Here is a 17033-nt window from a genome sequence, read left to right as displayed (position 1 = left end):
GGACTATTTTTCTTATTGAATGAAAAAGACTAAGAAATTGTCAAAAAACCACTGATTTATTGATAATTAGAATGACCGGTTTCGGTTATTACACCATTGTCAATCTCTGATAAACTAAAACTAAATACAAGTACTAATACTATTAAATACAAACTAAATACTATTTTTCTTCTTTGTGTGATTTCCTGCAGAAAAAGATAACCTACTTAAAAAAGGAAAGTCCAAATACATGATTGTTCCTCGAATTGTGTGAAAGAAAGAAGATATGAGAAAGAAGATGGATCAGAAATGAGATAGAGCGTGTTTAGATGATGATTGCTGGTAGACTAGACCCTTTGAGGCGGGTCGCGTGCCCTACGCCTTTGAAGCGAATGCGAGCACGCAACAATAGCATCACGTGATTAGAGAGAGAGCAAGGGCGAGTTTCGATATACAAACCCCGTGCATCTAGGGCCGTGTAATTTGTATTTAAGGGCCGGGAATCCTAGAAAGGACCGACGACGAAGTTGCGTGGGAGAAAACGTCACCGTTTCCGGTCCGCATCGTTGCAAACATCAATTTGTTGCCTGAAAACAATCAGCCGACACTGCGCTTATTATCGGCTAACCATGCATCACAGTAGTACTATTACTACCTACTATTACAAAGTGTTGCACCTCGCATGATTCGGGCAATTTTTTGTTTGCAGTTTGATGTAAAAAGTGTTATAGTCTTTTTCATCTGAATGATATACAGTTGTAATTGAAGAGGAATAATTTTCTTACGAAATAATGAAAAATACACGATGAAATCGATGAGAAAATGAATTATAACGCTGATGAGAACAAAATTTAAGGAGCAATGCTATCTTTAAATTTCAACTTTATTTGGAATGATAGTGTTGTCTCATATATTTCTTTAGAAATAAAGAAATCATGGATTAAATAATGGAATAGATAATGGAGTAGTGATTTTATCATAGTAATCTTCTTGTCATGAAAAAATGATGAAATCAGTTATTCCTATCTTTTCATTCATGTGAACTGAATATAACATGCAATCCTACTCATAGCAGCCTACATGTATTGTCTGCAAACAGTTAGATTGTAGTGATGTACTCTACTTTGCATACACATTACACAGTGAAGTACTTCCATTGAAACCGCAGTAATAATTTTGAAATATAAATGCACTCTTTTAAATTTATTTATAACATTATCTTCATTGATTGATTACCTATATGATATTATTATCATGAATTATTTATATTATTGTATAGGAGTCCAAACAAAACGTTCCCTTTATGAATTTCATCTGTAATGTATTTAAATACCTGCATCATCATACTTGATAAAGATGTAATTGGCATAATTACTTATTGCATTATATTGAAGATTAGAGATGACAGATAGACAGTTAGATGTCATAGTATGACTTCTTAAATCATACTATAAAACAAGGCAAAATCACACATTTGCCTTGAATGCGAGAAAAAACCTGATGGAAATTCCCACTGAATACAACATGGTTTCCCACATATTATCATAGTGTCTATACTGTAATAACTGGCTTATCATTTATCATTAAACCAAAATACGTGGTACCTGAGAAACCCATAAAACCCGAAATAGAGTAACCCGAAAGTGAGAGGGGTGAGAGCTTGTTCTCAGTGGGTGAGCTAACAGGTGAACGTTATCTGTGAGATTGGTGGCAATCTGTGGGCTGGCATTTTGCCGCCGGAAGTGTGTGATCCTCAGCCACCCTCACAGCCACAAAGTCACCGTCGACGACAAAAATGACTCGTTTCCGTCCTTCTCAAGTCGCAGCCTCCGGCACAGGTAATTCCCTGCCGCACGAAAAAAGCCCGCGATAATTTGCCTCCTCAACTGGCCTACTGATTATAGAGCTGCATCTAGCGCCGCTGTATGTGAAAATTTCTGCTCATGCGATTTCCCAAGAACCGAGCGAGTAACGAAGAGGCAGAGATGTTTCCGGATTTCTCTGCGCCACCCAATATTTTTCAAAAAAATTAATTGCGTCCGATGACAGTAGACATGCTATTTTTATACTCCTTCACTCCATCTCCTTCTCATACTCCTTTCTTGTACCTCATTTTTAGGTATCAAGTACTCAAGAAAACCATTCCACTTTACTGTCCTATAATAGAAATCGTATTTGATTTTAGTGTAGAAGCTCTGAGTTGAACGTCATATGTGAATGAAATGATTAGGTATGCAGACTCTATATACTTCAATATAGTGCTAAGAAATGCTAATGAAATAAATGTTCCAATATCATTAAAAAAGCCGGAATAGTTTAATAGGCCTACTTCAAAAAATACACAGAATTATTATTGTATATTATATCAGAGACAAGAAATATAGCTTATGCTTATCCTTTATCTATGATTATATTCAGTAGCCCTAATCAAGGGCTACTGATAATTTGATGAGAAGTGCTAAAGGTATGTACTATTAGGTATGTACTTCAATATAGTGCTAAGAAATGCCAATGAAATAAATGTTCCAATATTATTAAAAAAGCCAGAATAGTTTAATACTTCAAAAAATACACAGTACTCAAGAAAACCATTCCACTTTACTGTCCTATAATAGAAATCGTATATGATTTTAGTGTAGAAGCTCTGAGTTGAACGACATAATATGTGAATGAAATGATTAGGTATGCAGACTCTATATACTTCAATATAGTGCTAAGAAATGCTAATGAAATAAATGTTCCAATATCATTAAAAAAGCCGGAATAGTTTAATAGGCCTACTTCAAAAAATACACAGAATTATTATTGTATATTATATCAGAGACAAGAAATATAGCTTATGCTTATCCTTTATCTATGATTATATTCAGTAGCCCTAATCAAGGGCTACTGATAATTTGATGAGAAGTGCTAAAGGTATTACGAAATTCGTATATTTAATTTGAAAGAATTTTGGATACATATCAATGATTCTCTGAGTTGTTGTGGGGGTGATGTGGTAAATATCCACATTAATTCAATGAAAACAACTATATTATTCAGTTTGAAATTACATATAAGTGAAGTATTAACTATAGTTGGTTCACAAATAAAATTTAAAATAAATCAACGATTGCTGTTGTCAAACTCCTGCAAAGAATACAGAGATAAGCTCACCAAATATTCCTTCAGATTCTTACCAAATATTTTGATATCTTCAACTAACTTCAAATTGCCTGGTAGATTGATAAAAATATTTCTTCCTTTGAAAATTGTTTTTTCTCAAAAAGATCGAATCTATGTCTCTCGATAATTAGGCCAAAACGAGTATTATAGTTGTGAGTCTGATTTCTTCACTTTATACTGTCAAATCCACAGATTTATTAAAAAAATTTTTGACAATTCATTATTCTTTATAAACATCCGGAAAACAACAGTAAATATTTTTTTCAAGAAACGATAAGAAACTATTTCTAGTTTGTTGAGTATGTCGATAATAAAATATAGAAACTTCGATGAGGGCTTATTCGACCTCAGACTTGATTGTTACGATATTACCGTAGACAAATTCTCTTATTAATACCTTATTTTTGTCTTGGTCAGATACTTTAGTTATTAGTGGTAGGTAGTTTTATAATTACGCTCAAATAACAGTAGTGAGGGAGAACAAAAAACTGACGTTATGCCCAAAACTCCTTCTCTCAATTAGTAGATTTTTCTCTTAACTTGATATAGGTCTCACTTTTCTACTGAATCCCTCATTTCCTCAAGACGTTTTCGATCTTTATTACGATTAGAACTCAATTTTATAATTTGAATTCATGCAAATAATTAGAATTTGTTTCTTCTGCTCAATAGCAGAACGTCTTGGCGTAGAAGAGAATGCTAAAGCGAATGAAACTAAATCTGTGAGAATAGCTCCTTGTATGACTTCATCACCTCTCAACTGTTTCCCATTCACAATTCTATGCATTTGCCCCAGGCTCTTCACAAGTTTGAAGAGACTGCTACTGGAAGTCTGATCTACCCGTTCACGTTTTTCTCAGAAATAGGATTCGTTACTAATTATTCAATTTGGGTTGCACGCACTGCATCTCTTTGACGGAGGCGCTCCGAAGAGAAGGCAGTTACTAGTTCCTTCTCTTTTGTTGCTGGGTCCATTTGTCGTCACGATTTGAGTTTGAGTAACATCTCCTGTGGGCTGATTGTCGATCGCCGTCGTCGACTATTACCGAAATTTACGCGTTGAAACGGAAGCCGTTTAGAACTCATTTGTCGACTGATGACTCGATTCCTCACGCAGCCTCTCGTGCTCGACTAATTGCCTAATTGATACATTCTTCAATAGTTGCTGGCCACTGAACTAAACCCACCACCCCTTACGCCGCCACCACCTTCAACTGAGCTTCGATTCGTGGAACAATTTAATAGCAGCTCACAGCCGAATCACTGTGTGGTGGATGCCATGCCACCGTTCTCCAGCCCCCTGATTATATGAATAACAAATGTAAACTCTCAGTCAACTTAACTGGAGGAGAGTGTTAATGAATGCCGATCACCCAAACGGTGGTAAAGACATTACTTCCTAGAAAAAACTGTCATTAATGTGTGTTGCGTGTTGAAGAAACTTCACTTAGAGAAGGCATTTGACTACGTTTAAGAGATTTCATTGCAGTAGTTTAGTGACTGTGTGGGACTCAGTCAAGTCGATAATGGAGTTTTTAGACTTCGGAACTCGGGAAATGAATTTTGACTTCTGTTTCAGCCTCGAGCCTCGAGTCAAAGAATTCTTCACGCGTTCATAGAGTGATGGGTTTTGGAATATATAGATATCTAGCTATTCTCTCAAACAATTTTATCTTGATTCATACATCAAGATTACCTACAGATTCAACAACACATTTTGTTGCTTCAACTATGTGATTCTTCGATTGTTTGGTGAACGGAGATTAGAATAGTGTGTAGGAATGTTTACTCATGTCTAGTGATGATTGAAAAGGAAATGTTGCTTATATTAAAATTCAATTCATGAACATTTTATCAGGGTATTAGAATAAAGGGATCATTGATGAGTTTAGCTCTTCTTACTATCAGGAATATCATGATATCCACTTTTTCTATAATATATTTATGGAGGATTAGCTACAGTAGTTGAGAAGTATCATAGAAAATAGAGATATTCTGTTCTCAACCACTTTGGTAGTATAAAATGATCAATTGAATAATACTCTCTTGAATAATCTCTAGCTAGTGTTTTCTCAAAAATTGGGAGCTGGAATTATGTAAGGGCTAATGAGGTCAATGAATTCCTCATTTACACCAATTACTCCGTGATTCTCAGTAATCACATTATACTTAAGACTGAAATAAACTGACTTCTCCTTATCTGAAGTCTCCATAAACAAATGAAACTCGGATGAGTTGTGCTTCTTAAGATTATATAGATATCTCCTTGTTAAAACTATAATGTCACTTAAGCCCATATTTACGATCACGGAGATAGATCTGCTGTTGGTTTAAACCCGGAATGAAACATGATATTATAATGAATGCAACCATATCTTCATGTAATTGTAGGTTAGCACGTACAGGGTGCATATGGCATCAAGTACTTTGAGAGCTAAAGACTGAATAATATTGACCAAGTCCCGGGATATGCAGAAAAGTTGGAAAGAGTTGAGGAACTGTGATGACTGGGTGGGGGGGGGTTAGGTGCTTAGGGTGAGTGGGCAAAGGGCGGGAGGGTGCAGGGTGACCAAGCCTGAGCTCGGCGCCAAGGTGGCGCTAGCAACCCTCACAAAAAACCTAAAACGCCGATAAAACCAAGCCGACCGGCAGCCTAAACGTCTCTATAATATCCGGCGATTCCGTGTCTCTCTTAATTGGCCGCGAACTGCTTTGACTCTCTCATGTCTCCTGTCCTTCATTCCTCCACTCTCGCACCCGCAAGCTCTTCACGTCTGCTCTAATCTGCGGCTCACATCTCTTGTTTCAGTCTCCCAGAATTCGTTCTGTCACATCTAGACCTAATCCTTTTCGAATTAATTTCGTTGATGGATTAAGAGAAACGTCACCTGTAAGCATCTTGGATATATATTGGTTGATTATAAAATATTAAAATGGAATGTTTTGTCAGAGGAAAAACCTATGATGACGATCTTGACTCAATAAGTTTCCTGAAAGATATTCATAAAATGAATATCAATGAGTATCTGTTTTCGAATAAAAATTTAGTTACATAGATTTCTCAGCCACTTCAATTTCTCAATATCCTTTCTCAAGATATACAATATTAAAATGGAATGTTTTGTCAGAGGAAAAACCTATGATGACGATCTTGACTCAATGAGTTTCCTGAAAGATATAAATAAAATGAATATCACTGAGTACCTGTTTTCAAATACAAATTTAGTTATATAGATTTCTCAGCCACTTCAATTTCACAAGATCCTGACACAAATTACAGGGTTTAGCCTATTCTTCTTTAGAGAGTTCCAAATTCTTTGATTGATAAACATATATCCATTATAATATTTCTACCTTAATAGTTTTCGCATTACTTTGCTCCGAGTAATAAGCCAAAAATGGCTCAATGCACTAGAAGTGTTCTAATTATTCATCATGCGGGATTCATTAATTATCATTACATAGCCTTTGTAAACATAGATGGTAGCTAACAATCACTGTGAAAGTTAAAAAGCCAACAGTGTTAGGCTATTCTAGCATTATGTACAATACTATCCTGTAAAGAATCTCTTAGGGGTTCCGACATTACGATAGTCGCATACTGAGATGTGACACGACGTGATATGACGTGATCCGAGTCTGATAGATGGGTTAAATTGATATAAAATCATTATAATTTTAATACTTGCTGGCTTTTCTCTAACATTTGAACATTATAAAATGATATAAACTCATCTAGCAGACCCGGGTCATTTCATGTCACGTCGCGTCGCGTCACAATATGCGACTAGCCTTATTCGTCAATTCGTACTGTATGTTTTGTCTTAATTCCATGCTGATACTTCTTATCCAAAATTTGGGTTGTTTAAGAAGATATAGGTGTGTGAATTAAGATCTATGTGTTATATATGAAACTATGAATATTTTATCGGTCTTTTATAGGATCAGGAATTTTATATTTACGCGCAAGATCAAGTTTTTTTGGAATGGATCAATTGAAAGATCTGAAAATTTCAACAGCTGAACGCCTGGAGTTTAGGAACTTTGTTTCACGGAATTCTTGCCTAGATATACACGAGACTCGAAATGTAGTGACTGTTGAGTTGTGCTCGAATAATTGACGAGTGTGGTCGAGCTGGAACAGTTTATTTGATGCTTTGGTCAGACAAATTCTAGGTGAGTGGTACTATACTTTGGTACGGAGGCTGGCGCCATTGTCCAGACGAGACTGTGCTCAACCTCACTTGTCTCGAGAAGCCGTATCATTTGACCAAGCCGTAAACGCGATGTGCATTTTCTTTGAACAGCTCGCAAACTTTATTGCTCTCCTTTAAAGGCTTTGCTTTTTCAACGTTGAATCTGTCTTGTGAAGCTGCTCTCATACCGACAGAAATTCGCGTAATCCCAAATGTGACCACTTACATGGCTAGTTACACACAATGCTTTTGAAACACGATCATCAGCAATAATTTATTGGTTTTGAACATCTGGTTGCATCGCACTATTCAACTTGTGATAGGATGCAGGTTTATTCATTTACGGCAATTATTTTGTTGCTGATTCAGACAAACCTAGTCTTGTGAATAGACAATGAATGAAGTACGATTTCCATGTACATAAGTTATGGCGAAAATGAGTAACCTAGAGTTCTAGGTGGTTCGAATGAAACAAAAAGTAATTTTGAAGCTCATAAGTACTGATTAATAGAATAGCGGAGGTAGCTTGTTAGCAGTTACCTAGCCAGTCTAAAGGTGCGTACAGATTTACGCGCCGCGAGCAATTCACTTTTAATCAGCTGATGCCAAGCTTTTTATATATGTATCTTACCGATTCTGTAAAAATACAGATATAATCAGCTGATTAAAAGTGAATTCCTCATGTTCGCGGCGCGTATATCTGTACGCACCTTAATAGGAGTCTCGAGAGCAGTGTTACAGGCACGCTAACATCACGGTCAATCATCACTAAATAGAATTATATATTATTCTCCCCTATTGAAGAATCAAGCCTTACGTGATCAATGCTATTTACAATTCTATTAAAAGTTGTCTATCACAGGTATTATCAGTTTACTTATTTTTGTATCAAGACTAATCAGATCTAGGATCTGATTATAGCAAATTCGTTGCTGGATCTTCTAGACGTATTGCAGGAGATTTTTCTGAATCAATTAATTAGGGTGTTAAGTGGTCCAATTTAAGCTCCTAAGCTCCTCGAAGTTATACTAAAAATAACAATAACAACTTGAATGTCTTGCTTCATCAATCGATGACAATTTGTGTTTTATTTCCTGTAACTAATCGATTTTCCAATGCTAAATTCTTCCAAACAATTTATCAGCTTTAATGCACCAAATAACGCAAAAATTCAACTGTCAAATTGATTTCTCTAAACTTCTACTTAACAATTTAAGTCACAAAATATCACAGTATAATGTTACTCGTCCCACACACAAGTCTAAGACTCATGTGGGACTACTTCCTTTGTTGTTGAGTCGGTGCAAATAAATAATGTATTCGTAAGTAATCTTTCGTATAGTTGTTTTGGGCCATCGGTTGGTGGCTGCGTGTCGTGGTTGTTTGTTATTAAATAATATACAGTATTTAGTGGGCATGTTTTCGTTGCATTATTATTATTATTAGCGTATGGCTTTGAATGGTGGGGAGACCCAAGGGTAGTTCCACCTCGCCGTATATAGTCCAAAGTTCCCTAATGGGAAACCGGACACTAAGGTTATAGTGAGCACAATACTTTCAATTTACACTTTTCACTTCGGAATAACGTTCATTTTGATGTTAAAAAGTCTAAACATATACAAAGCTGCGTTGCAGTCGTCGACCGATGGCTCTGAATTTTGTATAACAGAATTGCAAGTTTTACGAATTTCTTACAAAACTTGCAAACTTTGTATATTGCTTAGCAATAATATTCTAGGTCGATAATGCATTTAATATTTGTAAATTGGTATTTATTCCTATAGCCTAAAAACATCTATTTATGTATTCTTATGCACTGTATATGACAATAAAGAATTATTGAATTTGAATTGAATTGAATTGATATTTATTATAATTGGACTTTGGCGGTTGCCAAAAATATGATAAACCAAGATGATTTTCTGAAAGAAGCAATTTGTGTGGATTCGTTCAATTTCTCTTCGTTCACTTCTTTCACCCTCACCTGGCTACACTCGCCTTTCGCACTATACTTTCAATAAAACTACAATTTCAAACTCAATAATTGGGTGATTATGATTCAATTGCCAGAAATGTTATTAAGAGAGAAGGATGATATATGTTCGAGATTGCCGATAATCGGATTAGTCCTGCCCAGAGGATTATTTACCCTTACTGAGATTAGAACCTTTCAATATTTTAATTGGAAAACTTTACCATCGTAAGATAATTGGAATACATGTTATTACATAACCAAGTATCATGAGTTAATTAGCTGCCTAAAACTATTAGAAGATCATAAAATTAAAGATCATGAACCTTAGGAGTGGTAATGGTGGCTTTTAAAGCATGTAAAGAATTGAAAGTCATATAAAGTCCCTTGATTTTGAATGTAAAAGATAGGGGACATCGAGCTTTTGAATACTACAGCTATACTTATAAAGGCGCGTTTCAAATCGCGAAGCGACTCAGTCTAGGTCACTCGGCGACACAGCATGTGTTTTCTTGTGGTGACTCTCAGATTGGGTGATTTCTGTATCGCATACTCCAAAACTGACAGACTGCATATGCTGATCGCCAAGCGACTTGAGAAATGATTAAAATTGACCAAGCGAATGAGGTCTAAGATTCAAGTCGACGGTTTGGCATTTCTCTTAATGTTTAAATGTTTATATGTTGCGCATTTACGGCGAAACGCAGTAATAGATTTTCATGAAAATTTGACAGGTATGTTCCTTTTTTAATTGCACGTCGACGTATATACAAGGTTTTTGGAAATTTTGCATTTCAAGGATAATATAAAAGGAAAAAGGAGCCTCCTTCATACGCCAATATTAGAGTAAAAATCGGACTATAGAATTATTCATCATAAATCAGCTGACAAGTGATTCACACAGATGTGTGGAGAAGCAATACCTATTTATTACTGAGTAGGCTGATAGTAGGTATTGGGAGAAGCCAGTCTATTGCTGTATTTTCATAAGGTCTATAGTTTCAATCAGGTACTTGTGGATAAGAATACTCCGTGAGGTCCACTGTTTACAGAACTACTAGTATAATAAAGGGAAAAACGGTATAGGAAATTCACGAATGGCGTATCATCACGTCTGAACTACTGGACTGATTGATTAACTTGGAATTTTGCATATAGATTCTCAATTAACCGAGGATGGTTATAGGCCTATTTTCGATTCTTCAAGATTTCATTACAGCAAGTGTTAAAGTAGACCCTTGCGGAGCATGGGCTACCTACTAATATTCAATTTTTTTCCTTTTTGTGAAGTTGAGAAGTTGATATTGTGGTAAGTAATAATTATTGTTCATATTGAATGAAAAAGACTAAGAAATTGCTAAAAACCACAGATTTATTGATACTTAGAAAGACCGGTTTTGGTTATTACACCATTGTCAATCTCTGATAAACTAAATACAAGAGCAGCAGAATTTATACTAGTGGGCGAATACTGCTATTGGTCAAGGGCATGAACGCCTGTTATTGGCCCATTAGTGGGAGGAGAAACTAAATTCGGATATATGATAACATTTCGGATATATGAACGTTTGCTAAATTCACGATTTCAAATTCACTCTATGAACAGCAGGCTAGTTGCTTGAATTAAGTTCTGTACTTTCTCACAAAGTTTTTTTTATGAAGAGTTTGAATGCTGCCATTAAAATCGTTACTCCGATGAAACGAATATTATTGACAAGTTATATTATGTTTCAATGAAACAAGAACAAGAACAACCATTGATTATTCAGTGCATCAATAATCTATGATTAAAAGTGGTGTTAAAATAATCTATGATGCATTGATTGAACAATGATTGTTATCTTCCCATTGAAATTGTCAAAACATAGCCTGCATCAAACCTTCAATGAGAAGCTGAACTAGTAACTGATTCCATAAAAATAATTCTATATCAGGTTTCTTTTGCTCTATCACGTACATAATAATTATGTGGGTAGATGACACAAGCTGATAAGTCATGATTTGTAAACTTTTCAGGAGAACAATTTGAAAGTTTGGCATAGCTGCAAAAATTATTATCTATCATATTTTTTCTCACCCATTTTACACTAATATAATCAGCTGATCTTTGACTATCTATATATATAAAAGCGAAATAGCACTCACTCACTGACTGACTGACTCACTCACTCACTCACTCACTCACTCACTCACTCGATTAACTAAAAATCTACCGGACCAAAAACGTACAAATTTGGTAGGTATGTTCAGTTGGCCCTTTAGAGGCGCACTAAGAAATCTTTTGGCAATATTTTAACTCCAAGGGTTGTTTTTAAGGGTTCAAAGTTCGTCTTTTAGCATGTATATTCTTCTTCTCCCAATCTCTTAATTGTAATTGAAATTTCCATATCATATGTAATGTTACTATAGAACTATAATCTAGATAGAGTACCTCTTCGAAACAGTTGTTAACTGGCAACTAAATTAATAATTTTGTCAGGTTGGCATTAAGTTGAGTTGACTATATTAGGTTGGCACCAAGTTGAAGATTTAAATGCATTTATCGCGGAAAAATTGATTGGGCACTGCTACTTCAATCCTGGGAATATTATATTACTAGCCGTCAGGCTCGCTTCGCTCGCCATATCCGTTTAGCCAGACGTTCAGTCTGGACCCCCGACTGGATTGCTCTAACATATGATAAAAATGCTCAAATGAAAAATGCAGGCGAGCGAAGCGAGGTCTAAGATTCAAGTCGACGGTTTGGCATTCTTTAATGTTTAAATGTTTGAATGTTTGAATGTTTGAATGTTTGAATGTTTGAATGTTTGAATGTTTGAATGTTTGAATGTTTGAATGTTTGAATGTTGAATGTTTGAATGTTTGAATGTTTGAATGTTTAAATGTTTGAATGTTTGAATGTTTGAATGTTTGAATGTTTGAATGTTTAAATGTTTAAATGTTTAATGTTTAAATGTTTAAATGTTTAATGTTTAAATGTTTAAATGTTAAATGTTTAAATGTTTAAATGTTAAATGTTTAAATGTTAAATGTTTAAATGTTTAATGTTTAAATGTTTAATGTTTAAATGTTTAAAGTTTAAATGTTTAAATGTTAAATGTTTAAATGTTTAAATGTTTAATGTTTAAATGTTTAATGTTTAAATGTTTAAATGTTTAAATGTTTAAATGTTTAAAGTTTAAATGTTTAAATGTTTAAATGTTAAATGTTTAAATGTTTAAATGTTTAATGTTTAAATGTTAAATGTTTAAATGTTTAAATGTTTAAATGTTTAAATGTTTAATGTTTAAATGTTTAAATGTTTAAATGTTTAAATGTTTAAATGTTTAAATGTTTAAATGTTTAAATGTTTAAATGTTTAAATGTTTAAATGTTTAAATGTTTAAATGTTTAATGTTTAATGTTTAATGTTTAAATGTTTAAATGTTTAAATGTTTAATGTTTAATGTTTAAATGTTTAAATGTTAAATGTTTAAATGTTTAATGTTTAAATGTTTAATGTTTAAATGTTAAATGTTTAAATGTTTGGAAATTTTACATTTCAAGGATAATATAGAAGGAAAATGGAGCCTCCTTCATACGCCAATATTAGAGTAAAAATCAGACTATAGAATTATTCATCCTAAATCAGCTGACAAGTGATCACGCAGATGTGTGGAGAAGCCAGTCTATTGCTGTATTTCCATAAGGTCTATAGTTTCAATCAGGTACTTGTGGATGAGAATATTGCGTGAGGTCTACTGTTCACAGAACTACCAGTTTATTCAGTGCATTAATAATCTATGATTTAAAGTGGTGTTAAAATAATCTATGATGCATTGATTGGACAATGATTTTCTTCCCATTGAAATTGTCAAAACATAGCCTGCATCAAACCTTCAATGAGAAGCTGAACTAGTAACTGATTTCATAAAAATAATTCTATATAAGGTTTCTCTTAATTCTTTTGATCTATCACGCACATAATATAATTTTCCGATGTGATAAATATTCAAGAGGATGAAACAATAAGAAAGTACAAATACATAAAGGGGTAAAACACTCATATATTTTTATTGTGTGAGGCATTATATACAGCATATATATCATGAGAATATCGATAAGCCTATAACATTGAACTATAATTTATATAACATAATTTACAATATTGAAATTTCATTATTCAATTTTTCGAGATTACATAACATGGTTTGGTACAAGAATTATTCAATGAAAAACATGTAGCGATGTGTCTTATCAACTATACTTGAACGTTATTTACAAATTGGTAATATTATTCACAATTCAACTTGAAGAAGCAAGATATTTCTTAATTGTAACGTTTTCATAGGATTTTTTTAACAACTACTGTCAATAGTTACTCTATTGCTGTTGCGAAGCATTCATTATTTTATACATTCATAAATCTTTCTCATTCAATTGTATTGAAATATTTCGTTAATACTTCTCAATCAAACCTGTATTGGCAAGTCTCTTCCATTTAGAGTCCCTACATCCATCCACTCCTTGAACTCTGTGAAGCAGTAAAAGTAATGTGATAAACTGATGAATGTAATAATCTGTGAGTCTTCTTTTCAGTTCCATTCTAAAAGAATGGAAGTACTAATTCCAAGTTCACAGCTGAACTTGCATCATAAAAAATCATTGGATGAAAATGGTTCATTCATCTTCGTTAAAATTTACTCATCCATTACTACAAGTAGAATGAGCATGGAATTTGCACGAGTGTAGACATTCTCATGAATTGAATTAATTTTTGAAAACTAACCAACATATTTTTTATCCTACTACTGTTTTCAAATTATTATTATTTGTTTTTATAAAATCCGATTCATGAGATAATTTTGTTTCGAATAACAGAGGATTGTGATTAACTGAGTTTGTTCATTTGGAGTCATCCTACATATTTGACATCCAGATTTTGATACCTATGTGATGATTGTCAAAACTTCACGTAATCAGCACAAACCTTATAATACGGTAATAATTATTATTGATAAGCTGTTATTTTAATTTGTGAATTTTTGCTGCTTAGTGGTCAAATAGGATTTGCTCATACTAAATATTCAGGTAGCCCTGGGAAGACCAATTTAAATTTTTGTCAAGGTCAATAAATACGAAATTCTCTAAAGCTTTATGGTAGAAAGATGAGTTTTCGATTAAAGAATTATAATTTTCATTGAGCTAGTATTCTTAATTTTTGAAAAAGAAGAACAATAAGGAGGAAATTTTATCTTATAATTGAACTCAGTCGTAGAGTCCATGGATGGATATTGTAAATAAATAATCTCCAAGATTTCTATAAATTCGAAGGTTGAAATTACTATGGTTCTATGGACTACAAACATAAGCTTCTTCATTAGCGATAGATTGTCTAGTTCGCCTGGAATGAGATCATTTTTGATTTGAAACGTTCATGATAAGATCATAAAGGTTTCCACAGAAATTATAAAATAAATTCCCTTTTTCACATTCCGAATTTCGAATTCTCGTAGATCTAAAAACGTTTCATAGCTATCAACTTCTAATACTTCAATGTACAAAATTCAATTATGCGGTTATTAAAACAATTTCAATCGTATTACTAAATTTTTAATCTACGTGGCTTAGAATGTTGAGGTACGAGATAACGTTTGAACGTTGAAATTATCTACAAGTTCATTTTTCAAGTTTTCAACCATTAACTTCACTGGTGCACTGAATTTTTAAGCAACGACTACAAAAGGTCATTGAATCACTCATTGATTCTATCACATTGAACATATTTCCACACTAATTATTCATTCATCTTCAACTGAAGCTCATCGCGTGAACCTGAAAGTCCGTAGTGATAGCTCCATCTTGATTTGTTGATTTTCGCAAAGATTTTTCATTTTCTGCTCAGTCCTATCGATTGAAATGAGAGTCAGATGCAGTTCTTCATTTGACTTGTTGATTCCTAGACACATCGATTACAAACAGATCCTTATCCATTTTCCGCTGAATAAATGTTCATCAAGCAAGCACTCTCCAAGATCTTGAGATGGTTATCAATTTCAACTGAATGTCCAACTTTGATAACGAAAAAGATTTTATTGCACACTTAATTATACGCTTGAAAAAGTTTGAAATGGATCCAATCTTCATGGACATGTTGAATCGTTGATCGCAGTCCAGAAATCCATTTTTGATGGAATTATAATCTTTGATGACCAGGTAACAAAACACTGGAAACCCCAACCTAATTGATTCAAAAGTTTGTTGATACAGTGTCCATTCTCAACCAAATGTCCCAACTGTGATAATCAAACCGTTCCTATTGCACACTTCAATCACCCGCGTAGATGTCCAGCTAGCAGCTATGTTCGAGAATCGTTCAACGAATCAGTTACTATTCCCTGAATAACATTGATGTTCCCAATTCAACCAATGCTGAAAGTTTGATAATGAGAGACTAGCTGTAGAGGAGTGGATTCAGCGGTCGGACGATACATTGTCGGACAGTCAGTAGGAGAGTGGAAGGTGCACTTGCACTAACAGATTGGAGACGCGATGGGCGCACTGGAGTAGGGATGATGGTCGGACGCGGGGGGTGGGAGCGGCGCGGTCGGCGTCCAGGGCTGCAGCGACTGTAGCGCGGTGAGCGAGTTGTCGCGGTCCGCATGCGGCTGGTGGTACATGCCTTTGCTCAGCGCCTCAGCTTGCAGCGACATCATCAGTCTGTTGGCTGCTTGTCTCTCAGCCTCACGCTCCTCTGCTGTCTGCCTCCTACAAACAAATCAGCACAAAAATATAAGAATAAAATCACTTTTTTCCATATACCAAGAATGATTGACAATCAAATTTTGAAGTATGTAAACAAAAAGAAATGGAAAAGTATCTATGGGAAGAACTAGAGAATAATCTCTTAGAAATAGGAGAGTAAGAATGATTCAACTTTTGAATCAGGTGAATTAGAAGAAATGGAAAAGTATCTATGTGAATGAACTAAAGTATAATCTCCAAGAAATAGGAGAGTAAGACCTGGTTTCTAGGACACTGGTTTGTAGGAATCCCGGCTGGAGTTTGACAGTCGTTAGGCCCACTGACAATTATATATTCAGGCGAGGTGAGACCTTTCCGCAAGGGACTCCCAACCAGCGAAAGTCATACGAATTTACTTTACTCTAAGACACTTATTGATTCTAAATGAATATTGAACCTATATATTTAATATAGATTCATTTATTGAATCTAATGGAATATTAAACCTATAGATTTAATAAACTCAATAAGTATCCTAGAAACTGGGCTCAAGAATTTCAAATAGGCTTCGAAACAGGAGATTCCCATGATAGAAAAGAGTTTTATCAGCGTCTATTTATTCAATTTTTAAGCTGCACAATTCTTATATCAGCATACTATTGTTCCATCCTTGAATTATGACTTTTGATCACTGTCTTCTGTTCTAATCTACGTCCATTTTTACCTGAAACATTCACGTCCCCCATAGATTGAATTAAAAAAAAAACTCAACTAGACAGAGACTGTAATCGCAAATAAAGACAGAAGACAGTGGTAAGAAATTATGAAGCAATTGTAGGCTAATCTAAGAGCCAGGAAGCCTAAATATTGATTTAGAAGCCAATAATATGATAATATAATTGATTGAAGTGGTACAATGAGGCCAGGAAAGGAAATAAGTAATTACTTATAAGATATTACTGTATAACTTTTCTACTCTATGATGAGGTCAGTAATCT

At 34.3% G+C, this 17033-nt stretch overlaps 1 protein-coding gene across 1 annotated transcript in view; it reads right to left on the bottom strand.

The window, feature by feature from the left end:
• Positions 1-13341: 13341 nt before the first annotated feature.
• Positions 13342-17033, bottom strand: part of LOC111044712 (T-cell leukemia homeobox protein 3-like) — a 72429-nt gene continuing 68737 nt past the window's right edge. The window contains exon 4 of the mRNA XM_022329924.2: positions 13342-16059. Within this exon, the coding sequence (XP_022185616.1) occupies positions 15825-16059 (235 nt within the window). The 3' untranslated portion in view covers positions 13342-15824. The remainder of the gene's footprint in view (positions 16060-17033) is intronic.

Source organism: Nilaparvata lugens, chromosome 1 (genome assembly GCF_014356525.2).
Source record: "Nilaparvata lugens isolate BPH chromosome 1, ASM1435652v1, whole genome shotgun sequence".
In the NCBI taxonomy this organism is placed as follows: domain Eukaryota; kingdom Metazoa; phylum Arthropoda; class Insecta; order Hemiptera; family Delphacidae; genus Nilaparvata; species Nilaparvata lugens.
This window is presented reverse-complemented; position numbering and strand designations above follow the sequence as displayed.